Here is a 27,789-nt window from a genome sequence, read left to right on the forward strand (position 1 = left end):
AAAGGCAGGATTAAATGTTAGAGAACTCTAAAAATGACCATGAGATAACTTATGCGTTTATAAATGATCACTGGTAGGTACGACAAGACATCCATGAGAACCAATAATATAGGTCTGACAATTTTCTTTTTGAAACACTAAGAACAGAATAAATGTTTTCCATAGTTACCTGGCTAACTGATGAAATATGCCTATCCCCCTGTCAGATCAGAGATGTTTGATCCTACAGCCAACACACTGTATACAGCAGGCATATTTTCATACTCTTGTCATGGTGTCTTTAAAACAACTGGATGATGCAACAGAATGCTGAGCTCTTTTTAACTAGAGGAGGCTGGGGGAAATCCTACATATCCTACAGGGAAGAGAAACAGGAAACCGTTGCAGTTGTGATCCTCACACAAAGCTCACTCTGCCCCACCAGGAGGATGCTATACAGGCACTCCTTAGAAGAAATTCTTCCAAGAAACACTGCAAACATTGCTGTGGGAGTCTTGAGATTGGTAAAGCATAAGAGCCTCTTCATCTGAGGGAAAACTACAGACCTCACTCTGTCCTCAGAGAGGTATGCGAGCATTTAGAGAGACCAAAACCCTCAAGGACCCTCTCCACCTAGGGCTGCCCTTAAGAAGAATATTGACTGGTTAACTTTACACAACTACTTATTTAAGATGAGCTAAATAAAGCCCCTGAAGTTATGCAAAGTGGGGTACAGGAGACCCTGACCCATAAAAAGGAGCTGAGAAAGGTCTTGCAAAAGATACTTAAATAGACCTACATCTAAACATGAAAAATATTTAATAACTGACACTAATTGAGGCTAATAGCTACAAACAGTAAATAACAACGTAGTGCCAAAGACAATAGTGAAACACTGCAGCAGCAAAGACAGGAGGCAAAATGGAACTTCAAAGTTAAGAAAAGTAGGCAGGCTGTTCTATTTGGGTAGAAATTAGAATGTAAACAAATTGAGCCGTCTCTAGGTAAAACTCGTTCATATACCTTTAATCAAGCACGCATGTATCCTCGCATATATGTGCTCACAGTATAATTAATACTAATACTAACACTAACACTAATACTAATACTAATGACACAAATAAATTGTCGGGCTTTTGAAAAGGCTCAACTTCTTGGACGCAGACTCCAAAGTTAACCACGTTACGAGGAGTGCCTGAACGCACCACTGGCCATCCGGGTACTTGGAGGTTCGGCTAGCTAGCTAACGATGCTACCCGTGTGTTTATCTCCTTGGTTTAGCGCTGCTGTGCATGACAGATACACAAATAAAAAAACACAAATTTATATCTAATCAAGCCGTTTAAAGATTGCATTAAAGACCAATTCGGTGTGGATATTATTTTAACCTTACATGGTAACGACGCTGACGCTGGCTCACAGGGAAACGATGTTTAGATGTTAGCTTCTAGCAAGCTATTTTGTCTAGCCAACTTTGGCCAGACTGAAACTGTGCCAGCTAACATTAGTTAGCATTCAGCAAATATATGAAGCTGGCTAAAACCCTGAACTGGTACTGAATCTGAACAGAAGTCACGCAAGGTAAGTTTAAGTCGCAACTATATATAACCGCGAAATGGCTATAATGCAGTTTCTAAGCATTCGTTTTCATCATAGCTACGATGCAATAGGAAGCACCAGGCTGCGTTGATGAAGTCAAGTACCAGGATTGCTTCAGTTCAAGATGGGATTCATAACTGTTTTTTGTCCCTGAATGCTTTTTATTGAACTACAGTAAAATTAGTAGATAGAATGAAACTACCGAAATCTAAGGGTTTTCTAAAAGACAACCACCATGTTTGGCTAATGTCTATAACCAAAATCACAACAGGAGACAGGTACATTTACAGAAATAAGCCAAGTGTAATGCAAAAACAAACGAGCAAAGCGAACAGTTAGGAAATACAAACGTTAACAAGTCAGCAGCAACTTCCCAACTGAAGTGCTGGTCAGTACAAAGTGTGCTTGTTGTAGGCTGGTCAGTGGCTAATACACAGATTTTAACTCTTATTTAACCACGAAAGATGATAGATATTATTTACAGAAACAGTGTAAATTATAACCTTCACTTACAACAGTATAACATTTTGGTCAATAACCACACGTGATCAGAGCAGCAACGTAGATGTGTTGACTGATCTGGTGTGTTTTCAAGGCAGCAGACCATTGTGGATGGACGGCAGTTTAGATGAATCCAGTAGAACTCTTTCAGCCATTTACATTCTGTAACTGTAACGAAGGGTATATGCACACAATGTATGAAGCTGAACTGAAAATGCATAGCAAGTAGCAACAATAATGGAATTCCTATTACTGCTTTACAATGACATTCTTACAATGTTATATCTCCCCTTTCTACCCAGAATCATATCTCCTCTCCCATTTCTGCATCATACTTACACTAATATACTCTTACCTTGAAGTTGAAAAAACCCCAAAACCTCTGCTTCTCTCCTTAGTACCAGCTTAGTACTTATTTCACTGTTCTTCCCACTGACAGGATCATTCGAGGGTCACAGGAATGTCTATGGCACTGTTGCTTGTCATGTTGGCGATGTAAATATGTGTTGCACTCATTGTGAGTCAGTCTGCCTAAGAGGATCAGCTAAATGGCTAAATGCTATCTTACATGACCCTGATATTTCAGGATGTCAGACTCTGACAGTGATGAGGACCAAGACCGCCCGTTCTCTCTGACTGGCTTCCTCTTCGGAAACATCAATGAAGACGGCCAGCTGGAGGATGACAGTGTTCTGGACAATGTGAGAGTTTTGAAGATGCTTTTTCATTTAAGGGGTCACATTGAGGTCACATCATTTTGCATAGCATTTAAGTTAAATGAATCTATAATAATCCCCGGTGGAAAATTTGGTCATTAAAGTTTCATCTTATCTTCAATCCTATGAAAAAATCCATCAATAATGTGACTCTACCTTAGACCAAGTGCCACAATAGTACATCAGAAACTGGCTATTAGTATGTGTGTTAGTATGGAAGTGCTTTAAGGGGAATTTAAAATATAACAAACACTTCAACATCTTGAATTACACGTTTATTAATTGTGGAGACATAAAATCTCGATACACAATTTTCTACAATTACTTGTGCGACCCAGGTTGCTATGGTTTTTCACTGCTGACTGCGACTGTATGTCATTTCTGCTCTCACCCCAGGAGTCCAAGAAGCACCTGGCTGGTTTGGGCTCCCTGGGCCTGGGTTCACTCATCACAGAGATCACTGCCAGTGAGGAGGACGATCCAGACGAAAACAGAGACTCGGGTAGCACAGATGCAGAAGGTGAGCGTAAAGGCTTGAAATAGCTTTGCGTCTCTGTAGTGAAGCACTGGACGGAATGACATTTGCATTGTTTTACTTTGTCCAGGTTGGGTGAAAAGCACCGAAGATGCGGTTGACTATTCTGACATCAGTGAGGTTGCCGAGGATGAGACCAAGAAGTACCGTCAGGCCATGGGCTCTCTGCAGCCCAGCAGGAAAACAGGTGAACAACCTACAGCTCTACACACTCTTATTTACCGTTTGCTTGCTCTTATAGTCACTGAAAAAAATTCTACCTCTGGCTTGACTTTTTGCATATTTTGTTTGACAATTTGCACATTCTGTTTTTGGTAGAAATTATTTAAAAATACTTACATTTGTTATTTTTTTTCTGAGATGTATAAAGGTGCTCTCATCTATCAAAATGAAATATAAAGTCCAGACATGTTTTTTTGAAGGTATAACAATTGTGGAAAATTAAAATTTTTCCTGAGAATTCCCAAAGTATACCTCCATTAGTTGTTGTTTTTTTGTTTTTTTTTTATCACATTTTTCATTTATCTTTACCAGGGGTTCTAAAATTTCCGTGTACACTTTGTTAGTGTTTTATTATTCTTCACTCTTACTCTCAGTGCCATTACCTTAAGTCCATATTAAACTGATTGCGTTTGTGATTCCTTTATCTGACCAAGATGATGAGGATGACTATGACGCCGACTGCGAGGATATTGATTCCAAGCTCATGCCTCCTCCCCCACCACCGAGTCTCCCTACACCTGGCAAGAAAGATGAACCCTCTCCTCAGAGCGCAAGTGGTGAGGACACGTTGATTGATAATGATGTGATACTTTATTGATCCCCGTCTACGGAACAGTAAGCCTGGAGCCGGTAGGGATTTAGTGAATTGCTTAAGGACGGATGCTTGCTGACATGGTCTTGAACCCGGACCATCCAGTTGACGGACATTCTCTCTAACCAACAGATACTACACTTGATCTTAGCCAAAAGTCCGACAAGTAATCTAAAGACACACAGGTTTATGTATTTGGGATCAGAAATATTTGTTGCTAAATTATTTTAGAGTCTCTTCTATTGGTGTGTTCTGTGTCTCCTCACAGTTGGGGAAGAGGGCGATGGCATCATCCTGCCCTCCATCATCGCCCCGTCCTCCGCGGCGGACAAGGTGGACTTCAGCAGCTCTTCAGACTCTGAGTCAGAGACCGACCGTCCCTGCCAGGGCTCCGGGGCTGGAGGCCCCCCGGACCGGCTCACCCTCCCTCTGGCCGGCATCATGCAGAAAGACGCTGCCAAAGCGCTGCCGGGCGTCACAGAGCTCTTCCCAGTGTTCAGGCCTGGAAGGGTGAGGCGTCTGCAAAGGCTCTTTACTCACCCGAACATGATCATTATTACGTGTGCTAACGGATTATTTTGAGATCATACACTTTTCCCAAGGGGCTACGCTGATGTCTTTTAAATCCCACCAGGTACTCAGATTCTTGCGGCTGTTTGGCCCTGGAAAGAACATGCCGTCGGTTTGGAGGAGCGCCCGCAGGAAGAAGAAGCGGAAGCATCGGGAACATCAGCCCGGGACGCCTCCTCCAGAAGGGGAGCCCACAGAGCAAGGCCAGGAGAAGAAGTCTGGATGGACTTATGAGTATGCGCCAGCTCCGCCCCCAGAGCAGTGTCTCTCTGATGATGAGGTAAATCTTCATGGCTCACAGGCTGTTGTAAGCTCTTCTAATGCCAACTAGTAATCGATATGTCAGTTTAGCCAGCATTTTACATGGCTTCTCTATACTCTTCTCTGCTGTCCAGATAACCATGATGGCTCCAGTAGAATCCAAGTTCTCTCAGGCATGCGGTGACGGCGACAAGGAGGCAGAGTCGCGACCCAAGGTAGCCGAGTGGAGATACGGTCCGGCCCAGCTGTGGTACGACATGCTAGGAGTCCCTGAGGATGGAAGCAACTTCACCTACGGCTTCAAAATGAGAGAAGAGGAGACGGAGGAGCCTCAGAAGCAGGAGAAGCCTGAACCAATAAAAGAGACTGCTCAAGAGGTTTGTAGACCGTGGACGTGTGTAGTGATATCAGGGAAATGACACCTGATACACTGTGTCTTTGCTCTTGTGTCTAATAAATCTCTGGTTTCAGGAGGGGGATGATGATGATGATGGTGAGAAGGACCAACAAACCATTGAGAACGAGCTCTTCCTGATGGTCACCCAACTCCAGTGGGAGGAGGACATTATTTGGAATGGGGAGGATGTAAAACACAAGGGCACCAAGACTCAGCGAGCCAGCCTGGCAGGGTGGCTGCCCTCTAGCATGACCCGCAATGCCAACGCCTATAATGCACAGCAGGGTGAGTAACCCAGCCACTTCAGCCCCAAAATACAGAAAATTAAACACTTTTTGTGATGTAAAAGGCACATTATACGGTAAGGGTGGTGTTTACTAAGTTGAGACAACAACAACAGCAATAACAGAGAGGCTAACAACACCTAACAACATTCTACAGCTGTTGTACAGTGTTAATAGTTGTGTCAAGTATTTGTTTGGTGATTTAGTAAATGAAATCAACTCAGAATAATGTCTGGAAGGTCGTGTTATCTGTCATGTTGCATACAGACTATAAACACATCTATGTTTGTTGACGACATAAGGTAACAGCCCATAGAGAAGTGACGATTAAGGAAGAACACGTGTTTGTGGGTCTGACCCGGGTCTGGGTGAATAAAGTGGCTCCTACACAGGATCAACCCGGATCAGCATAGTGTAATATTTTTGGGTCATGAGTGTAATAATATCTTTACCCCACAGGTCTGACTAGAAGTAATTCCCAATTGGTGCCACCCACACCTCCACCCATGCCCAAAGCTTCTTCAATCTCTGGCTCCAAGCGGGACAAAAGCAATCATGATCATCAAGGTACTGCAGTGTGTTTTATTTTTCTTCTGTTCTAGGCCACAATGTAAATCATAGCAAACCCCAACCCTTTCTATTTAAGCCTGACTTTCTACTATCCCTGTTAGGGTTGTAAATGATTAGTCGATGATCGATTAATTGCCGTTAAGAATTTGATTGATCAAGCTTATCAGTTAAACGATCAAATTGAACAATGTGTGGTCTCATCTTGAACTGCATCAGTGGGAGTTTTAAGTGAAATCATTATTTAAATAAAACACAAGGGGGCGCAAAGTAACTATGATGAAACAGGCCAGGGTTACACCGGTCCGCAGCCGGGCACAGAACAAGACAGCGGACAAAATGCAGTCCAGTGTGGGACCATTTTACCTTAAAAGATGACAGTTTTCAATGCAAGCATTGCGATACAGTGTTGAAATACAACACAACTACAACAATGATAATGTACCATCTAACAAGCCATCATCCAACTGTCTTCTGAAACTGTCTGTGTTTTCTAAGCTGCATTTTGCTGTTTTTTGAAAAAGATTAATTGATCGTTATTTCCAAGAGCGATCGATCAAGGGAATTTCTTAAAATTGACTTGCCTAATCCCTGTATTGACTGTTTTTGTTCCTCCACAGTCTCTCATGAAGATGACTCTCCCTGGTTCTCCATCTTTCCCATCGACAGTGAAGAGCTAGTATACGGACGCTGGGAGGACAACATTATCTGGGATGACCAGGCAATGGATCGCATGCTCGCCCCACCTGTCCTTACTCTGGACCCCAATGACGAGAATATCATTCTTGGTACATTGAAATTCACAAATGACATCTTTGTGCATTTTCCCACTATTCCACTTTTTTACTAATAAGATTTAATAGAAATGGTGAGTCAGTGCCACCCAGGTTACTTGAAAATTGCTTACTTTGACACCACTATCTGAACTGTTGTCTCTTGTAGAAATTCCTGATGAAAAGGAGGAGAGGACGTCCCACTCCCCATCAAAAGAGAACAAGAAGGAGTCGGCGATGAAGAAGAGCCGCATCCTGCTGGGAAAGACTGGGGTGATAAAAGACGAGCCCCAGCAGGTACGTGGTCACATCAGGAGAGGTCAGGGGACATGTTGGATTATGTGACTTGGCAGATAACAGGGATCCGCATCTTTGATGGTGGTTGGGGCCTGAAAAAGTGATGTCGTCCCTACAGTGAGACAGATGGTGTGTGGATGCTCACGCACTTCTCATATTAAAGCAAATGTCAAATGGTGTAATTTGTCTGCTACATAATATAGGACATTGAAAATGAAAATGACAGGAAACTTGCACTTAAGGCTTCAGGGATTTTGTTTAACATCATTGTGTGAGCAGAAACTGCAAACTTTTGGACCGATAAGAGTGAAGCGTATTGTAAAGGTTGACTAAACTTTGGATATAAACAAAAACAGTTCTGTAGCAAAAATAGATGAGGCGGGTATGACATTACCAATAGGTTTTCATTGGGAAATTAATATAGTTACCACAAACTGCAGATAAATGCATAGTGTCATCTGGGGTTAAGTGTCACGCAACTCATTCATGCATGTTAATTTAAAACACAGTTCATTTGACTCAGAACCTCAACTCTGCTTTCTCTCGACCCAGAACATGTCCCAGCCGGAGGTGAAGGATCCCTGGAACCTGTCCAACGATGAGTTCTACTATCCCAAACAGCAGGGCCTGAGAGGGACCTTCGGTGGCAACATCATTCAGGTGAGTAAGGGGCCCATGGCAGTCGCTTGTGGTCAGCCATAGCCCGTCAAGTAAAAGTTAAAACCAGTCAATATGTATAAGTTATCCTCTTGAATGAGTCATTCAATGTCTTTTGCTTCTTGATCAGCACTCCATCCCAGCCGTGGAGCTGCGACAGCCCTTCTTCCCCACTCACATGGGACCCATGAAGCTGCGCCAGTTCCACCGACCCTCTCTGAAGAAGTATTCGTTTGGAGCGTTGGCTCAGCCAGGTCCCCATGCCTCCCAGCCTCTGCTCAAACATATCAAGAAGAAGGCCAAGGTGGAGCCCCGTTCAAAACAAGCATCACTCTATGAAGTTACAAATTGACCTAATAGTGTTTTGCCATTTTATATTATTAAGTTTGGTGGTGTAATCAGGGTGTATGTTTATATTTTTGTCATAGATGCGAGAGCAGGAGCGGCAGGCCTCAGGTGGAGGAGACATGTTCTTCATGCGAACAGCCCAGGACCTGACAGGCAAAGACGGAGATCTGATCCTGGCAGAGTACAGCGAAGAATACCCCCCTCTCATCATGCAAGTCGGCATGGCCACCAAGATCAAAAACTACTACAAAAGGGTGGGTCTAGACTTCAGCTTCCACTTTAAAATTAAATACAGCATTTTAGGTCTTAAATTCAGTTTTAGAGATCTGTGTGACTCTCGGCCCAGTCACACAGACCTATATACTGATGGGTCTACAGATGTTGTTATTTTCATGTTTATTTCAATTTGCAAAATTCTTCTTATATAATTCATTCAATCATAAATTTCATTCTGACATCAAAGGTCATAAATTCAACTTGGAGAAACTTACAGACACCCTATTTTCACTTGTCACTTGTATGTTACATATAGTTGTTAACATGTACTGTGTTTGTGACTCTACTCTTCAGAAACCTGGGAAGGATCCTGGAGCACCAGACTGTAAATATGGAGAGACCGTGTACTGCCACACATCTCCTTTCCTGGGTTCTCTGCACCCGGGACAGCTGCTGCAGGTCGGTCCTCAAGTCAGAGCCAAAGACTCAGTGAACATCACTCATCTGTTGACATGGAAACATCACTGATCCGTTGTCATGGCAGACTGTTATATGGTATATGTTTTCTTGTAGGCGTTTGAGAACAACCTTTTCCGTGCCCCGATCTACCTGCACAAGATGAAAGAGACAGACTTCCTGGTTCTGCGAACGCGACAGGGCTACTTCGTCAGAGAGCTCGTAGACATCTTTGTGGTCGGTCAAGAGTGCCCCTTGTTTGAGGTTCCCGGGCCCAACTCTAAACGAGCCAACACCCACATCAGAGACTTCCTACAGGTATGTTTATTTACCCTAACTCTCTCAGAAACTTAAGCTACTATTGTTGCAAATACATAAACACTCCCCAAACATATAATTAGAACTGACATGAAAGATACAACTAGTAAAATTAGCTTTTGCCATTGCCTGTGAGGTCTGCATATATACACTCAACTGCCACGTCCGTATTCTGTAGGTGTTCATTTACCGGCTGTTCTGGAAGAGCAAAGATCGGCCCCGCAGAATCCGCATGGAGGATATAAAGAAAGCCTTTCCCTCGCACTCAGAGAGCAGCATCCGGAAACGCCTAAAACTCTGTGCTGACTTCAAACGTACAGGTAGACGATGTTTATCCCCCGCACATTCACTACTGCTGTGACCACAACCTGCTATTGACACACTGAGTCTGACTGGATGTCAAGTAAACTGTTCACTGATTGTTAAGAGCTGGACTAACCTAACCCAGTTATGTCCTATCAGGGCAGTGTTGAGGTATCAGAGAGGGGATACTGTGTTGTTTGAAGCTGTTTGAGCTCAGCGATGTGTGTGCCCTACATTGACAGACAGGCATCCAGACAGGCAAAGAGCTTTTTTTGACTACTATGGATTTTACAATGCAGGTAAGAGGTAGTGTGAGGACAGTGTAAAGTACAGATGTTCAGTACATAAGTTAAATAGACGTGATTTGCTAATAATGCTTTTTCAATCTTTGACTCTAATAATGTCTAATATACCAGTAAATGCTGAATTGTGTACCTGTAGTGGACAAGATTTCAGTTGTTAACCATGTGTATGATCAACTGTAAGGCTGCAGTTATGTGCATAAGAAAATAGCTAACACTGCCTCATCCTCATCCCAGGGATGGACTCTAACTGGTGGGTGCTGAAGCCTGACTTCAGGTTGCCTACAGAAGAGGAGATCAGAGCCATGGTGTCTCCAGAGCAGTGCTGCGCCTACTACAGCATGCTGGTGGCTGAGCAGAGACTCAAGGTAACACAGTGTCTGTCTTCATATAACTTGATTCAGCTTATAGTGTACACAAGTGAGTATTGTTTCCACTGCTGTACTGTAACTCATTTCACCCTTTCAGGATGCTGGATATGGTGAGAAATCCTTCTTTGCTCCAGAGGAGGAGAATGAAGAGGACTTCCAGATGAAGATTGATGACGAGGTATGGTACCACCTGTTTCCCTCATAATAGATATCAAGTGCTACTGACTTTGGATGAAAACTCAGATGTTTCTAAACGCCACACCGATCCTGTCTTACTCACTCTAGGTCCGGACAGCCCCCTGGAATACGACAAGAGCCTTCATCGCTGCCATGAAGGGAAAGTGTCTGTTGGAGGTGACGGGTGTGGCTGATCCCACGGGCTGCGGAGAGGGCTTCTCCTACGTCAAAGTGCCCAATAAGCCCACTCAACAGAAGGTCTGACTCCCCCGCCAGAGTTTTCTGTAAATATTCTGCCTTCTGATAGTTAGTACAGAGGGTGAAGTGTTTTGTCCTGCTGTGTGATTTTCAGGATGACAGGGAGCCACAGCCAGCCAAGAAGACTGTGACCGGGACAGATGCCGACCTGAGGAGACTCTCACTCAAGAATGCCAAGCAGCTGCTGCGCAAGTTTGGTGTTCCAGAGGAAGAGGTAGGAACACGGCACTACGCAAGCACAAGAGGGGACCTAGTGGTTTGAGACACCGTCCCGTAATCAGGGAGTCTCAGGTTTGATCCCTGCACCATTGTGTCCATCAATAACTACGGATTACTTATACTAATTATATAATGAATTATATGTATATGCACTCCAGCAAGAATGTCCAAATTTAATTAAGTTAGCAAAATGTACCCATATTCCTAGAAAGTGACGTTGTGTACCCTCAAACTGTCACCTATTCATTGTAAATGGAACATCTCCAAAATGTGTTGCTTGATAAAATCGCAGGTTACAGTCCTGGGCTTTCTGGCTTAAAGGTTTAGGAGATTTGTTTATAGTCACAAATCTGTGACTATAAAGAAATGACAAAATGTGAGTTTATTTTAGGGTGGGTTTTTACTCGTCTTTCAGTCTCTTTAAGTGTGTCTGTGTGTGTCTGTCAGATCAAGAAGCTGTCCCGTTGGGAGGTGATTGACGTGGTGAGAACCATGTCCACAGAGCAGGCGCGTTCAGGTGAGGGACCCATGAGCAAGTTTGCCCGAGGCTCCCGTTTCTCTGTCGCTGAACACCAGGAGCGCTACAAGGAAGAGTGCCAGAGGATCTTTGACCTGCAGAACAAGTGAGACTCTCACTCATCACAACATATTTTACTTCCCGTTCTCCTGAGCCGTCAACAACAGGCTTCTGTTCTGAACACACCTTAAATCCTTTCCTTTTTGCACCCCCCCCCCCACCACCACCACCAGGGTGTTGGAGTCAACGGAGGTGCTCTCCACAGACACGGACAGCAGCTCAGCAGAGGACAGTGACTTTGAGGAGATGGGAAAGAACATTGAGAACATGCTGCAGAACAAGAAGACTAGCTCTCAGCTTTCCCGCGAGAGGGAGGAGCAGGAGAGGAAGGAGCTGCAGAGGATGCTGATGGGCGAGGAGAGCGACCGCGACAACAAGGGACGCAAGGAGCGGCGCAAGGGCTTGTGTGAGTTTCTGTGCAACCCTGTGTGTGAGTTTCTGTGTGTTAGAGAGAGAAAGAGGGAGAGAATGATCCTTATGGTGTAGTATGGTGGTTGTGTGTCTACATTGGCTGTGTGAGGTAATGTGAAAAAGGCTGTGTATGTTTTTGTGTTTGTGTGATTTTAACCTCTACCTCCCTCTGCTCTGCAGCCAGCTCCTTGTCCACCAGCTCCCACAAGGACGACGACGCGTCCTCCGTCACCAGCCTGAACTCCTCGGCCACTGGCCGGCGACTCAAGATCTATCGCACCTTCAGGGACGAGGACGGCAAGGAGTACGTCCGCTGCGAGACGGTGCGCAAGGCCTCAGTCATCGACGCCTACACCAGGATCCGAACCACCAAGGACGACGAGTTCATGTGAGTCTCTATTCAGATTTTTACCACAGCGATTCAGTCAGGTCAGTCAGTGAGGTTGAGACACTTCACTCCTCTGTACCTGGATGCTTTGAGTCTTCATCATAATGTGGTTAAAAAAAATAATTTTGTACAGATCAAGTCTCTTCTTTATTGAGTACTATCTAATTAATAAAAAAGAAGTAAAACCATAAATTTTGACATCTTCGCTGCAATTTAGCTGCAACTCCCATAGTCCTCTTTGTATGCAAATTAGTTTTGATGATGTTGCACAAAGAGAGAACGCACTTCAGGGTTATACTCGTACTTGTTGTTTAAGTAGTGCCTTTCTGTATGTAATATGCTATAAGTTTTGTTTGCTAACAGTTCAATTGCTAATGTTAACCAGCAAGCCAGCCTAACGTTACTGTATTCTCCAAAGAAGAGAGGAAGCAGCTGGTCAACCAGAGAGCCAGAGAGCTGAGATGACATTCAAATAAACTGCTACTTAATTGGGCCTATGTCATCGCCACAAATGAGCAATGGGACTGTACTGAGTCTGTACTTGTTTTTTTTTTTTTGTGGCTACAGACGGAAGTTTGCCCTCTTCGATGAGCAGCACAGAGAGGAGATGAGGAAGGAGCGGCGGCGTATTCAGGAGCAGCTGAGGAGGCTGAAGCGGAACCAGGAGAAGGACAAGTTCAAGGGCCCCCCAGAGAAGAAGGCCAAGAAGGTTAAGGAGAGGCCAGACCTCAAGGTAAAAGTAAGCTTGCTGATTCAGTACTTAACTATACTTCTCTCTTTTACTCTCTTTCTTCATCAGATTCTATCACCCAGCTAAATGCACACCTAAGGCCAGCTTGGTTTGCTTCAGCCTTGAATAGCATGGCATTCTTTCAATAATATTATCATATTTGCCCGTGCGGAGCATTTGTTCTGTTCCTTAATGTGTGCCTCTCTTCCCTAGCTAAAGTGTGGAGCATGTGGAGCCATTGGACACATGAGGACCAACAAGTTCTGCCCGCTGTACTATCAAACCAACGCTCCACCCTCCAACCCAGTCGCCATGACAGAGGAGCAGGAGGAGGAGCTGGAGAAGACCGTCATCCACAACGACAATGAGGAGCTGATCAAGGTGGAGGGAACCAAGATCGTCTTGGGCAAGCAGCTCATTGAAAGGTAGAGGAGGGTTCCAGTTCCAGTTCTTTCTCTCTTACTGTAGGCAAGCATTATATCAAAGCTGTTCAGATTTGTACTCATGGCTAATTTGTGCATGTGTATGTAAGCTGCAAAATCTTTCCTTTCTGTAGTTGAGGAATAGTTTAATTTCACTATCATTTCATTTGGAGAGGGCAGTTTGTTAGAGAATATAAGCATGACTGTTCTGATTCCCCACCGTTATCTCCCCACCTGCAGTATAAACACTTGTATACCAAATCATTTCCAACAACAAGAAGGTGGGAGTCCCTCAGACAAAGTGTTATCTTATCTGTCTGTGGCCAAATGTGTATCTGTTTGGCGGGCCTTGAAATGAAAGTGTTTGGGAACCCTTGCTGTAGTGTTTGACCATGTTATTTCCTCCTCCAGTGCTGATGAGGTGCGCAGAAAGTCTTTAGTGCTCAAGTTCCCCAAACAGCAGCTCCCACCAAAGAAGAAGAGACGCGTAGGCAGCGCTGTGCACTGCGACTACCTCAATGTAAGTAATTTTATGTTTTACAGTATGCTCTAACACTTTAAATGAGAATCCTTTTAGCCAGTCTTTTGTAATGTTCTTGTTTTTGTACGGTTATTCACAGAGGCCACACAAGTCCATCCACCGCAGACGCACTGACCCCATGGTGACCCTGTCTTCTGTCCTGGAGAGCATCATTAATGACATGCGGGATCACCCCAATGTAAAATCCACCAGGCACACACTCAATTCACAATATTTCACTTTTCTCACAGACCTCCTTGACCGCTATACTGGCTGTTTTTTTTTACTATCTTTTCCTCTTCTGCATAGACGTACCCATTCCACACACCAGTCAACGCCAAGGTGGTGAAGGACTACTATAAGATCATCACTCGGCCCATGGACCTGCAGACACTGAGGGAGAACGTACGCAAGCGGATGTACCCGTCTCGGGAGGAGTTCCGTGAATGTGTGGAGGTCATCGTCAAAAACAGCGCCACATACAACGGTAAAGCTACAAGAACGCCGTTAACATCCTTTTGGGACAATTAAAATCTATGTGATGTTGGGGGCAATTAGTCTTTTGTTTTAGAAACTGGCACCAAGGTTTCACGTTTCTCTTTTTTTGTACTTCCAGGAGCAAAGCATCCAATAACCCAGGTAGCGCAGTCCATGCTGGACCTGTGCGATGCTAAACTGAAAGAGGTGAGTGTGAACTTAAACAGCAGTGAGGCCCTACTTTTTTCACTATGTCCTCTTCCACTTTGACCCTGGAACCTCTGTATGTGTGTGTGCAGAAGGAGGACAGGCTGGTGCGGCTGGAGAAAGCCATCAACCCCTTGCTGGATGACGACGATCAGGTGGCCTTCTCCTTCATCCTGGATAACATTGTGACCCAGAAAATGATGGTGGTTCCCGATGTGAGTCGGCTCTTCTCACCGTTGTCTCACCTCACTCATGGTTCTTCTGTTGCAGGCTGGATATATTGAGAACATTGAGTGTGTGTTGTAAGTTTAGATGATCCTTATTCCTCCACCTCTCTCTCCTCTCTAGTCGTGGCCGTTCCACCATCCTGTCAACAAGAAGTTTGTGCCAGATTATTACAAGGTGATCGTTAGCCCCATGGATCTGGAGAACATCCGCAAGGTGAGAGACACTCAAGGTTTCAATCTTGGGATATACGTATATACTCGTCAACAGCAATATATAGCAATGGAAGATAATCTCTAAACTTCCATCTCTCTGTCTGTGTATTCTGCGGTTCATCAGAACATCTCCAAACACAAGTACCAGAACCGCGATGTGTTCCTGTCAGATGTCAGTCTCATCCACACCAACAGTATCAAGTACAACGGTCAGTGGTGATGCATTTTGGATCATTGTGTCGCCTTCACCCCTGCAGAAGATGTCTCTCTACAAACAAACAGTGTGGCAACCTTAAAGCACAGTTATGCAGTTTCATAAAATGCTATCTAATGCGAATTATTCTTTGTCTTCTTTTTTCTTTGTGTGCCTTTCACAGGCCCGGACAGCCCTTACACCAAGACCGCCCTGGATATTGTCAATGTGTGCAAACAGACCTTGGCAGAGGTACGTATAGTGTGGGCCTTAGATCACTCTTTGCCATTTCAGATAGGCCGACTGTGTTTATGGCTGAATATTTAAGCAATAAATCACAAGAGGCTGTGCTGTACCATGATTTAGAACAGCTGAGAGGCGTTGTTAGGAATGACGCGAAGCAGAAAAGATGCTTATGTACAATAAAACTTTTATTTCTAATCAATAATACTATAATTAAATGTTATTCTTCCGCCAAGCAATATAGTTCTAGTACTGGTGTTGGTGCAGGAGTGGTGATTTTCAGTTGCCGCATTAATATTTAAATTAACTTATGCGTCACAGTTCTGTATTTATTGGGTAATTTACAACGGCTTCGAATGCGACTCAGCAGCCAATCAGAAATGCGGACCAGAACTATCCATTTTCATAAATTTCCATAATCACTGCTGAGTGCTGTCTGATATTTCACAATCTGTGCTTCCTTCTCTTAATTTGTGTGTAGTAGATTGTCTTTTGAATAGACACACTGTGGCTCACTCAAGCCAAACTCAAGCCATGTAGGATAAGATAAATGTCTTACCCAGAGGCTTATCCTCTCACCCTGAATATTTTACTTTTATGAATTTGCCATCTTATGATAGGTGGGAGATTTGTCAAATTCATAAAGTCATCTCCATAATGAGTGGTGCTCTAGGTTCCATCCACACTGTAACTGACCAGATTATGTCACTGTCCCAGTCAAATCTTTTGACACCAAATGTAGACATGCTGCCCCATCACAGGACGGCTTATATTTAGAAAAAAACATTCATAAAGTGGTTCAAAATATTAAAAAATTTACAAGCCCTGCTTCATGAAGAGGTTAATCCCTTTTAAAGTCAGATTTGCAGGATTATTACAGCCAAATTAACAATGCCGGTGTGAAAAATGTCGTCAGTCATCATTCTGAATAGCATTTCTGTTCTTCCAGTATGATGAGCACCTGACCCAGTTGGAGAAGGACATCTCCACCGCTAAAGAGGCCGCTCTGGATGCAGCGGACCTGGAGAGCCTGGACCCCATGACCCCGGGGCCATACACACCCCAGGTAGGAGTACAACCCGGGCCCAGCGATTATTTATTAGCATGCTGACACACACACACACAATTTACAACGAACCAAACCGGCAATAGAGTTTACGCTCTCAACAGCCTCACGGGCCGCATGTGGAACTGAATCTCCTCGCCACACCTTGTAGCGCCCCTCCTGCCCTTTTAGTATTTCTTCACCCCTTTCTCTGTAGTAACTCTTCTTTCTGAACTCCCACTTCTCTTGACTGTCATCTCTCCAATCTAGTTTCTTCACTGTAGTCTCTCCTCTCTCCCAACCTGTGTTTTTCTCCTTCGCTCCTGTCGCCTTGTCCCGTCCCTCCGTCTGTGTGCGCTGCTGTGTGTGGTGTTGGCCAGCCTGCTGATCTGTTTGACAGCGGGGCTTCAGGAAGTCTGCCCAGAGAGACCAGCAGCCTTTTCTCTGAAGGACCTCTAGTGGTTGCTCCAGAGAAGAGAGGGGGGCAGGTATGAAGAGAGAGAGAGAGAGAGAGAGAGACTGAGAGAGAGAGAGAAATACAGCTTTCAACCACCATGCCACCTCTCCCTCAACAACCTTCCTTCCTCTGCCCTCCCATAACTCCTTTCCCCTCTCCTCTATCACCCTCCATCAGAGCACCCAGCTTGTTGATGAGATTACAGAGGATGACATTGCTTTTGTCGTGCCCACTCATGTAAAAGTGGTTGTTGCTCACATGATTACAGATATAAAATGAGACTTTGCGTTTTGCCTTCGTCTTCCTGCAAGAGTGTTGTCAGACCTTAATCCTTCTGTCCTTCAGGGTCGCCACGGCAGAAGACTTGGGGAGGAAGAGTCTGATGTTGACATTGAAGGCTTTGAGGAGGAAGATGATGGCAAACCCAAGACTCCAGCTCCTGTAAGAAAGGCAGATTGATAGAAAAGTCATGTAGATCAGATGAGACAGCTATCGCTTTAGGCAAATACACATCGTAAAATGTCACGCACCAAAGTTTCGGTCCAGTACACTGCCAACTTTTCAAGATCAGTGCACTCTATTAATGACTTTATCAGAATCGCACAACTTTAGAAGACTCATCATACATCCAGTTTCTCTATGCACCTTTAGAAAGAACTTTCTCATAGTTCATCTTAAAAAGTCTGGGCTTTTTTCTCCATCCTGTTTCCCCAGGCAGAGGACGGGGAGGGGGATCTGGAGGACGAGGAGGACGAAGACGACATGCTGCTGCCGCCCCGCAGACGGCTGCACGACCAGGAGGAAGAGGAGGAGGAGGAGGAGGGAGAGGACGAAGGATCCAGCCGCCCGGCCCAGGCCAGCGTGCTGTACCAGGACCTGCTCATGTCTGACGGAGAGGACGACGCCAGCGAAGAGGAGGGCGACAACCCTTTCTCCTGTAAGTCCCGCTGGAGCGCTGAGATCAGATGAAGCTTTCACGATCCCTGCGGAGAAATTGGGTCGTTGCAGCAGAACATAGTAATAGATACAGCAAAGAAAGAAGAATATCAACAGAAAAATCTAATATAAACAAGAATATTGCAAATGGGGGCTATACAAACATACGTAGACAACAATTTCAACACTAGAACATGTTAATTAGAAGGATGAATGAAGATTATGGGAAAAAGTATGAGATTACAGGATTATTAGGGCAGCAGAATGTATTGAGACAAAGAATGAATGAATATGTATGATGTAAATGATATGTAAAAATATTAAATATTTGCAGTATGAAATCAGTGGAAACATTATAAAAAATATCAATATACTGTATATGCAATATATAAAAAATGATGGAAATATAAACAAACAGGTTACTGTTAATTTACAGTAAACTTACATTATGTGCAACGTGCTCTTGCATTAACAGGTGTACAGAAGGACATACAAATGTACAGAATGTTTTTAGGCATGTAGGCAAGCATTGTTAAGGAAAACAAAACACACACATTGTCAATATTCACTTTACAGATGGAGATAACATAAGTACAATGTTATCCGATTTGGATATGCGCATTACTAACTGTCCGCCTTACCAAAACACCAGATGGAGGTACCATATGTACAGAAAATTGACAATAGGCAAAGCATCAGAACATACACAAAGAAAATGGCTGATGCCGTTCTTCCTTGTATATTGACTGAATCAGTGATACTGATACAGAGACTGCCGTCTCTGGCTAATGCCATGCAGAACCCTCTGTGTTTGAGAGTCGAGCTCCTGACCGTGTGCTGTGTCTCTCCTCCAGCCATCCACCTGTCAGAGAGCGGCAGCGACTCGGACAGAGAGGCGGACATGCGAGCTCCGCCTCCGCGCAGAGCTCACCAAGAGACGGCCCGCATGGGCATGGAGCAGGACGAGAGCATGATGTCATATGAAGGGGACGTGCCCGACATGCCTCACATGGAAGACAGCAATGTCAGGTACAACAAGTCGGGAGCCAGTCGTACAGTATCAATGAGCCACATTGTTGCTACGTTAAGGGTTTAATTCCAAAATGTTTTGAAAGTACCATTAACAGTAACATTGATGATTCTAGTCAAAAATTATGTTTATAATTGATTGCTGATGTCAAAATTGTACATGCAAGTGTCTTAATATAGCTGTTAATTTTTAAATATTCCATAGTGAACTTTATTTTGGAGAAGGTAAGCATTTTATTAGAATAGTTTTTTTTTTAATCTATATACAAATGTGCAAGAGTGCTTGCTGACTCCTTGTTAGAGTAGATGTCCATTTTTTAGAGATATATTGCTCTACCTGAATCACATGGGTTTTTCTTCTTTCTTTTCTGTCTCAGTTATGGCAGCTACGAGGAGATGGAGAGCCAGAGTCAGTTGCAGCCCATTGGCATGGGCAACGGAGAGGAGTACGGCATCAGTGAGGAGGAGGAGGAGGATGAAGAGGAGGAAGCTAGGAGGAGAGGTCCGGCCGTCCTGTCCCAGGTGCAGCTCAGCGAAGACGAGGAGAGCGAAGAGTTCAGATCCATCGGAGGAGACAGCGACATGGACTCAGACAACTAGTGACATTTTCTCTAAATTCTTGAAAATTTTCTTGAAAGCCAATCAAGGATACATTTTTTTTTTATCCCGGTGTCAAAATAGCGACAGTGAGACTTGTCAGTTATATTAATTGTACATTGTCCTTGCTTTGTTTATTATGCTTCTGTTTGTTGCTACTCCAGGACATTGCATATTTTAATTTTGCATTTACATGTTGAAATAATATTGTTTGTCATGACTTACCCTGAAATTGAAGTGTTGGTTCAGTGGTTTTGTTTCGTTTCAACTGTCAACAGAAACTACATTTTTAAGTTGAAAGTCAGCATTGTTCAAAAGACAGAACGACAGCAAATTAAGTTGATCAACGTGAATGTGAACTTCAGCTGCTTCTCGATCACGGTGTTGCTGCACAAAACTCTTTGCTTCAGATTTTCCCTGAAATGAGCGTAATATATACTCTGAGAGTTTTTGCTCCTCCTAGAGACACTTGTATTATACTACCATGTGAACCATGTGGCTTTTGATCTCTTCTTTTTGTTTTCTAAGCTTTAAATATAAAAAAAACTGAAATAAAATTGGATCTGTACCTTTTGTAGACAGGCGATGACTTTGAACTTTTTTGTGGAAGCATTTTTTTTATTCACACACAGACACAGGGAATTTATACTGAAGTAAAAATCAGTTCATATGAGGAAAAAGAACACACTATTTCCTTGTTGTCATTGTAGTGTGCTGTACACACATTTTGTGCTCTCAGCTTGTTCCCCTTCCTCCAAAAAATACAATGGCAATTGCTTATTATGATGCCATTCGGGTTCAGGTCTGTGCAGTTTCCCACTTGTTACCTGCATAGTCGACCGACCACTACTTTCACATCAGCTCAGCTGTTGTAGAGGAAGTTTAGTTCATTGCACATGGAAGCAAAGTGATTAAATAAAACAGAAGAGGTGCAATTACTAATTTGTGTTGTTGAGGTATAAAACCAAGCAGCTTATAACATCTCACCTCAAACAAAATCAAGATGACAAGCTGAGACACAACTGGTTTGGATTACATTCTCTTGGATTACATTATCAAAAATGAAAAGCATTATCTTTGTGGATGATTCAGTCCACACTCTGGTAGAGGAAGAGATGCAGGAGAGCATTTCAATATTTGCAGCGGCTGTGAAAAGTGGCATCAAATTGCTGCCGAAACTTGGCAACAAGCTCACTGCCGCACCACAGCAGCAGAAATGAGACCACAACTTGCCAAAGCTTTTATGTTCATGTACTACAGGGATATCTAGGTTAAATGTATGAACTATGATGATTTGACACTTATTTATCTTCCCTTTGTCACATATATTATCTGAACTGTTTATATTTTGTGCTCTGTGCATTTATGAGCACACTGTTAACCAATTCAATATAATGAAAATATGATGTGCACTCATCCCACTCTATTCTTGTTTGGACAGCTTAAATATTTAACTGGCTCTGTATGCGGTGCCAGTTGTGCCGGTGATTAATGGATCCAGGTGTAGCATGCAGACAAAAGAGATCAAAGAGAACTGACAGCAATTGTCTTTTGATAGATTTACTGGGAAACAGAGTAATGATATAAACACAGAAGTGTCCCTCGGGTGACATGCAGCAACACAACAAGAGAAATGTACTTCCTTGAGAGAAGATGTAAATTGGCCTTTATGCATTTCCCCTTAAATAAATTGTCGCCCCAGTAGAAGAATTTGAGGGTTCAGTTCCTGTAAACAGGTCAGACTGAAAAACTAAAGATAATATGTTCTTTAATGGGATATTCAGATGTTTTTTTGGCCTGAAAGTAGTCTTGCCACCATCAAGGTAGTCAATGTAATGAAATAAGTTTTGGTAGAACAAAACCACACCACAACCACACCTCTATTTCCTGGTGACAAACATATTTACAGTCTCCCCATAATGTAGCCGTCACACTTCCTGCTTGCAAACTGTTTCCTGCAACTCTGCAGAAAATAACCTATTCTGCAACCTACCACACAAAAGTCAAGTTTGACTTCAGATCCAGATTCAAATCAGGGTCCAAATCTACATAAGATTGTCAATTTGTGACCCAGGTAGACATGCAGTTTCAGTTAATCACATTGTGGCACTATCTCAATCCAAGCAGAAACTTGTGCACTGTCATTGCTTCAGGAGCTTCTTCTCACACAAGTCGTTTTACCAGCACCACAGACACCAAGTCCTTCATGTTTTACATTCTTACGGCTTCAACAACTTTACATCAGTCCAAGTCTCCTTTCCTTGTGCAGCAGGTTTTCACATTCATGTGGACAGAGCTCTGAGATTTCCTCCTCACAGGATTTCCTCAAGGTTTGCTTCCCATCATCAAGTGCTGCTTACATTGCCAGCCATCCAGCCTCCTCATCAGCAATCAGCTTCAAATGAAGATGACTCATCTCCCAGGACTAATGACATAAGTCTTTAATACACAGCTCCAACAAGTGCTGCATGCCGGCCTAATCCTGTGACAGTCATCACAACCAGGGATAGATCAGAGCAGACATGTCTGAGGTGTCAATGCCTGCAGAATCACACCAAACCACATCAGACACTAAAGTCCTCTTCACCTCCACAAGGTCTTTTGGATGATGCCATTCAATTCACGTGGGTGTAAGGCCTAACAAGCCTCATTAACCAATATGAGCCCAGTCTGGTAGACATGAGCATAAGTCTGTTCCTTCCTGGCCTCATGTCTGACATTTCCCTCTGCAATCTGTCAGGTTGTCAACTCCACTCTGTCCAACTGGCACAAGACATGACAGCCAAGACTCAGTTTGAAAAGGTGTAAATTGTTTTGCTGATAGCTGCATTGCTTTACCGCACAACCAAAAACAACAAAGGAAACAGGAAACTTAACTGTACAAGCTCTCTAAAAAATCTTTCACAATCTAACTGAAAGTTATCTACAGAATTATGTAGCTTAAGAACAAAATCAGTAAATGATTACAAAATGATATGACATGAAACATTTCATTATAATCATGGCTTTAAAAAATGTTAAGATTTCTAGCTTACTGTTATATAACCCTAAGTGTGAGGGATTCACTGGTGACATCTTTCACCTGCGGGTGGGCGGCACATTTCCGCCCCACGCTAACATCGCAGCCCTTTCAGGCGATGCGAACACACGTCCGTGACCGGACAGGTATCCTCCTGCTGAGAATCCCTTGGCAGGGTGAGGGATCCTTGAGCCGGAGGGGCTGAGGGACAGAGACCTCTGCGGCCTTTTAACGGCTGTCGTCTGGACGGATGAGTCTCTCAAGGAGCTCTGGGATCCCGCCGACGAGCCACTGGGGCTCATGTAGGCTGCAGAAAGTGACGAAGACCAGCAACTCTTCCCCATTCTGGCAGGTGATACACCTAGGAGAGTATCCATTTTTGTTTTTATAAATCTTAGAAATACACTCTGTCTCTCTCCACAGAATCCACAGAAAATGGTTCAATCATATCTGTAAATTAAACTACAGACAAGTACCACACTCTTTGCCACATCACTGACTTGTGTGTTGAAATCTATTGAAAAGTAAAACCTGGCTCAAGTGATGTGAATTTGTGAATGTGTGCATGTGAGTTACGATGAGTAGCAAGAGACTGGCTGCTTCTTCAGTAAGGAGCTCTCATTTCCATGTCAACATATTCAAAGCAGACAAATTTGGATGAGCCTTTTAAGACGGAAGATATGTTGCTGTGTTGTAACAAAAGACACTTGACTAACTAATATAGTAAAAAATGAATTCCCAACCTGCTGGAGGTCTTAATGCAACAGGATAAGAGAGAGGGCTGATGTGGTCTTTGCCCTCCACACTGCGGCTGTCCCTCACAGCCTGCAGGGAGCGGAGGCTGGTTCTCAGAGGTGAGGGAGGACTTGACCTGCTGCTCATTGATGCTGCTGCTGCAACACACATCAGTGTCCACACAGAAATTCAGTCTCACAAGTATTGTTTGTGTGCTAATACCTTAGAGAGAATGTTATAATCTGTAAATATCTTCAGTTTCTCAAAAAGTATTCACCCTGTTAACTTTTTGCTCTTTTTCTTGTGGCAATAAAAAAAACAAATCAAAATGCGTTCAAATAATATAAAAATGTAGTTAGTAAAAATGTAAAAACTTGTTTAATTTAGACATAATTCTGGTTAATATAACAAGAAAGACAGAATTAAAACAATTCTACGAGGAGAGTATTATTCAAAAAATCCCCACTCCAACCTAAAGAGGCCTTTTGTATAATATATGTTATGATATAAATGTTAAGCAACTTGTTTGCCTTTGAGGCAAATCAGCCCAAATGAAACAACTGGGTGACTAATTTTACATTGATGTTTTGATGTTAATACTTTCACATAGATTTCAAGATTTTCATTTTCTTTTTGAAGAAACATCCTAAATAAGTCCATTTTGAAACCTTTTGTTGCACAAGATAATGTCCCAAAAGTCAGGGGGTGTCTCATTTCTTGAGTCACTACAGTGGATGCATGACACTCTATTTACCTCTATTCTGAGCAAGCTTCAGCAGCTTAAACTGGGTGACTTGATGGTGAAATCTTGAAAGCTGTGGGCTGTGGCAACTCTGCTGAGCTGACGATGTAGGGGACTGGCAGGGAGAGGAGCTCTGTGACGTGGACGTGTTGTTAAAATTCGATGAAAGCAACATGGATGAGCCAGGGCTTGCAGGTGAAGCAGGGGTGGAAACATAGTCCTGCCGTAAACCTGGAGGACGTGGAACAAAGTCATCTCCCTCCAACATGAATCCAATAAAGCAACAGTTAAAATCAAGAAACGGGCATTTCCATACTCACTATCTTCCTGTATACGGGCCATAATGTGGACGTCTGTCAGGTCCTGCAGTCTGTAGTCCATGGTGATGGAGTCACGTGAGACACTCGGCTCATTGTAATCTGTGCAGGTTAAAAAATTCAAGACGGTAAGATATGATGGGGTATTTCTAGATGTTGATTGTTGTTTCATTGATATCCTTTTGCAGCATTGATATCATTTTTATAGTCAGCCAACAACTCAGTGAACACTTTGCAGAAAAAGGAGTAAGAAGGCTTGTAAGGCTCTCATCATCACACTACCTAAACTGTCAGAGGTACTGTGTGTTGTATTCGCTGGTCTTTGGTCCCCAGTAGAGTCCAGACAGGTGTAGCCGGTCTCATGGAAAACCACAGGACGTCTAAAGGAGTGACTGCCGAGGAAACTCCTTGATCCTGAGAACACAGAAAAGGGGAAAGGGGGGAAACCTATCACCAATTTTGAATCAATCTGAATATGAAGAATGTGAATCAGTCCTAGTGCTGACAGGACAGTGAACAGGACTTTGAGTCTATGCCACTTGCTTACTTTGATCCAGCATATTTCTCAGTACACGACATGCCACCTCTGTCTCAGGACTGGGGTTATCCAGGACTTGTCTGCACCACTTGAGAGCAGACTTGTTACTTTCCTCCACAAAGTCTTGTTTCTTTGGGGACTCATATAACCTGTGAAGGAAAAGAGGGCACATTTCCTATAGTCGCTAAAAAAAAAAAAAAAGAAATTCTGCTCCCTCTCTATGTAAATAAGTTGTAGACAATTCCTCTACTGTTATAAGAAGGGAATGGAATAACACAGACCACCTGTTCAAAAGAGTTTTAAAGTCAAATACCCCGGTCAGACTGCCTGCCACATCAGCTCTCCTGATCAGTCCAATAGCCTCTTATCCACCTCACTGGCTACTGTCTAACTCCTACCTCTGATAGTGTATGATGACTTGTGTAGAAGCATCAGCCGGGCTGATAGGCTTGTTATTTACCTTTTGAAAGTCTCTGCCCATCTGACAGATGAACTCCTGACTCATCTATACTGTTTTTTATATTTACTGTATATCATTAATGCACAATTATGATTAGTAGTAGCGGCAGTACAAGTAATAATAGTGTATTTATTGCTCATTGTGATTTATTTATTGCACATTTTAACCAACCTGTGAAGCCAAAGGCAAATCTCCACTGTGGTGCACAATAAAGTTCTATTCTATTCTATTCTATTGGTCAGATGAATAAATGAAATAATTTAACAAACAAATCCCAGTCTCAGAGAATACACTGTCAGTCTTGGTGGCACCTACCAGCTCTCTTCATCCTGCACATCGTCCTCCACATCCAGGAGCTCCACCAAGTCCAAAGCAGACTGTTCTTCTCTTGACTCTTTGTCCCAAAGCTCTTTTTGCCACTTAGTGTTGACCGTCCCATCCATGTCACAGCAAGGCAAGTGTGAATTAGAACCAAAGTTGAAATTGTCTAGTCGTTTTCTGGTATCAGCAGCAAAGGACGGACTCTCCCCACTGTTGACTCTTGCTGGCTCAGCGTCCATCCAGATGCTGCAGTAAGAATCTGAATTGCCCTCCAGTCTAACAAAGTTGCTTTTGGGCTCAGCGCTGAAAAGATGATGGTGAGCATTTGCATCAAACTTTGCTGGTTGGTTGTAAATATTCCTGCTCCTCTCACTCTTCACTTGGTGTTGGAGTTCCATTCTCTGAACTAAAGTTAGCTGTTTGCTGTTACTAAACCACAACCTGCAGAAATTGGGCGAAAGCTTAATTTAAAATCAGCCTTGAATATAATTTCTCTATAAGTTCTAGCTAGAGTAATTTTGCTATGCACACACAGCGACTCTGTAGCTTCCCCATGCAATCCATTGACCCAGATTTGATGAGCAGGGCTGTTAAGTGCAGACACTCAACAGATTGGATGGCTTTAAAGTGGCATCAGGAGTTTATTGGATTAAAGAGTGCGCATGCTGCCTCTGAGGAAAAAAAACCACAGCTACTCAACATCAGAGGATCAACACTAATATGGACAATACTTATAGTCAAGGTAATGGCTGTTAATCAGTAGCTAGTTTTGTTTTTTGTTTGGTGTCACATATAGATTCATTCAGTATTTGACATTTATTTGTTGACTGTTCTCAGTCAATCGTCTGTCCGGGACTTTTGGACTTTTTGCATTCAAAGAACCAAGGAGGAATTTCTCTGTTTAAAGTGTGTAATTTCTTTTTGTTGAGAGATGGGAGGTGTTGTCCCCTCTTTGGGCTCTTCCTCTGAGAGAATATCACTTTGTGTTGCTGTTGCATTGAAGGGATATACTATGTTTTACTTTCATATTTCATGCTATTGCTGAATGTTTATGTTGACGTTGTCAAATGCCCTGCTCTGCAGCACCTATCCGACACACTCGTCACACCCTAGGAAGTGGTCTCTTCTACTGAGAAGTGTGGTCAGCTACTGGTCCTGCTGTTCTCTCTCTCTCTCTCTCTCTCACACACACACACACACATTCACATACGACTAAGATTTACAGTTTCTCTTCCTGCTATCGAAGACTTAATATTCTGTCACACCAAAACCCCTTAGAACCAGTAGTGCTTTATTTTTTAGCATACATTTCAATTACAAATATTATCGAACTGTGAAAAACTTTTAATACAAAAATGCAAAATTTTTGTTTTGAGTAAACGAGGGAAGACTATGCTGCTGCACTGGCTAAAGACTGAAAGATTGAGGATCAGGGCCAGCCAGAGTTGGATACAAGTGAATTTGTATAGGCTCATATGAATGTCTTTTACCCTGTGTGCCCCATAAGGATTGGACTTGATGAAATACTTTTTGCAATTTTTATTCTGTAATTAAGATTGACTATTTTTGTTTTCCTGTGTACTGTGTGTGTTTAGAGGTTGAAAAACTCGCCAGCACCATTTCAACTAGGTTCTAGTGGGTATTGGTGCCATTTGTAATCCTGGATTATTAGTGTAAATAAATGTATTTATTGACAAAATGGGAGGATCTGGTGAAGTAGAGAGGTGTTCTTCATGAGATGTGACAGCAAGCACTGACCCTGAACCGGCTGTTAACTCATCAAGTCAAAACCACTGGGAACAAAGCACAACATATAGTAGTATGATAATTTCCTGCAAAGGATAATCTCACCAGGTTATGATGATACATCTCCACTAATTTGTGTGGGTGGACTACTGTGTCACAAGACCGCTTACTTGCAACCTGAGGAGGATTAGAGGAGAGAGGGAGGAGAAAGACAACATTTTAGTGACTGGCTGTATTGAAAGCCTCGCTTATGACCTATATTCTGTACGCTTTTTATTAATGATGATAGAGTCTGCTTGTACATGCACTGTCAACTGTGAT

At 43.1% G+C, this 27,789-nt stretch overlaps 2 protein-coding genes across 3 annotated transcripts; one reads left to right on the forward strand and one right to left on the reverse strand.

Annotated features, from left to right (window-relative positions):
- Positions 1-1,281: 1,281 nt before the first annotated feature.
- On the forward strand, positions 1,282-20,167 carry taf1 (TAF1 RNA polymerase II, TATA box binding protein (TBP)-associated factor). The gene is made up of 41 exons (XM_078286571.1): positions 1,282-1,560; positions 2,666-2,780; positions 3,192-3,315; positions 3,401-3,517; positions 3,987-4,109; positions 4,413-4,654; positions 4,779-4,994; positions 5,110-5,352; positions 5,447-5,657; positions 6,116-6,223; positions 6,844-7,011; positions 7,166-7,293; positions 7,846-7,953; positions 8,081-8,254; positions 8,379-8,552; positions 8,869-8,973; positions 9,088-9,288; positions 9,467-9,608; positions 10,131-10,261; positions 10,362-10,442; positions 10,550-10,699; positions 10,794-10,913; positions 11,366-11,541; positions 11,669-11,901; positions 12,087-12,294; positions 12,862-13,027; positions 13,238-13,449; positions 13,858-13,966; positions 14,067-14,165; positions 14,276-14,453; positions 14,583-14,650; positions 14,743-14,865; positions 14,999-15,091; positions 15,215-15,299; positions 15,468-15,535; positions 16,476-16,592; positions 16,952-17,059; positions 17,374-17,469; positions 17,743-17,965; positions 18,819-18,993; positions 19,371-20,167. Exons 2-41 carry the CDS (start codon positions 2,667-2,669, stop codon positions 19,591-19,593), a joined length of 5,940 nt encoding a protein of 1,979 aa, XP_078142697.1. The 5' UTR covers positions 1,282-1,560; position 2,666; the 3' UTR covers positions 19,594-20,167.
- Positions 20,168-20,637: 470 nt separating this feature from the next.
- Positions 20,638-27,709, reverse strand: LOC139925321 (SLAIN motif-containing protein-like). 2 transcript variants are annotated; one of them, XM_078286705.1, is made up of 8 exons: positions 27,574-27,709; positions 25,717-26,163; positions 24,951-25,090; positions 24,686-24,817; positions 24,407-24,505; positions 24,099-24,317; positions 23,353-23,502; positions 20,638-22,970 (listed from the first exon to the last, which is right to left on the reverse strand). In XM_078286705.1, the coding sequence occupies exons 2-8, from the start codon at positions 26,118-26,120 to the stop codon at positions 22,669-22,671; spliced, it is 1,446 nt and encodes a 481-aa protein (XP_078142831.1). In that variant the 5' UTR covers positions 26,121-26,163; positions 27,574-27,709; the 3' UTR covers positions 20,638-22,668. The 2 variants fall into 2 exon arrangements, with proteins under 2 accessions (XP_078142831.1, XP_078142832.1); XM_078286706.1 differs by having other exon boundaries at positions 25,717-26,025; positions 27,574-27,607.
- Positions 27,710-27,789: the final 80 nt, after the last annotated feature.

The sequence above is a fragment of the Centroberyx gerrardi genome, chromosome 11 (assembly GCF_048128805.1).
Source record: "Centroberyx gerrardi isolate f3 chromosome 11, fCenGer3.hap1.cur.20231027, whole genome shotgun sequence".
NCBI lineage: Eukaryota > Metazoa > Chordata > Actinopteri > Beryciformes > Berycidae > Centroberyx > Centroberyx gerrardi.

What these genes read in the sequence shown, in the direction of transcription:
- taf1 (XM_078286571.1), top strand. Translation starts at nt 2,667, where the DNA reads ATGTCAGACTCTGACAGTGATGAGGACCAAGACCGCCCGTTCTCTCTG. An exon ending in TGGCTGAGCAGAGACTCAAG is followed by an intron (nt 10,262 to 10,361) that starts GTAACACAGTGT and finishes TCACCCTTTCAG; the next exon opens with GATGCTGGATATGGTGAGAA. An exon ending in GCGATGCTAAACTGAAAGAG is followed by an intron (nt 14,651 to 14,742) that starts GTGAGTGTGAAC and finishes GTGTGTGTGCAG; the next exon opens with AAGGAGGACAGGCTGGTGCG.
- LOC139925321 (XM_078286705.1), bottom strand. Translation starts at nt 26,120, where the DNA reads ATGGAACTCCAACACCAAGTGAAGAGTGAGAGGAGCAGGAATATTTAC. An exon ending in GAGAAATATGCTGGATCAAA is followed by an intron (nt 24,818 to 24,950) that starts GTAAGCAAGTGG and finishes CTGTGTTCTCAG; the next exon opens with GATCAAGGAGTTTCCTCGGC. An exon ending in GGCCCGTATACAGGAAGATA is followed by an intron (nt 24,318 to 24,406) that starts GTGAGTATGGAA and finishes CACGTCCTCCAG; the next exon opens with GTTTACGGCAGGACTATGTT.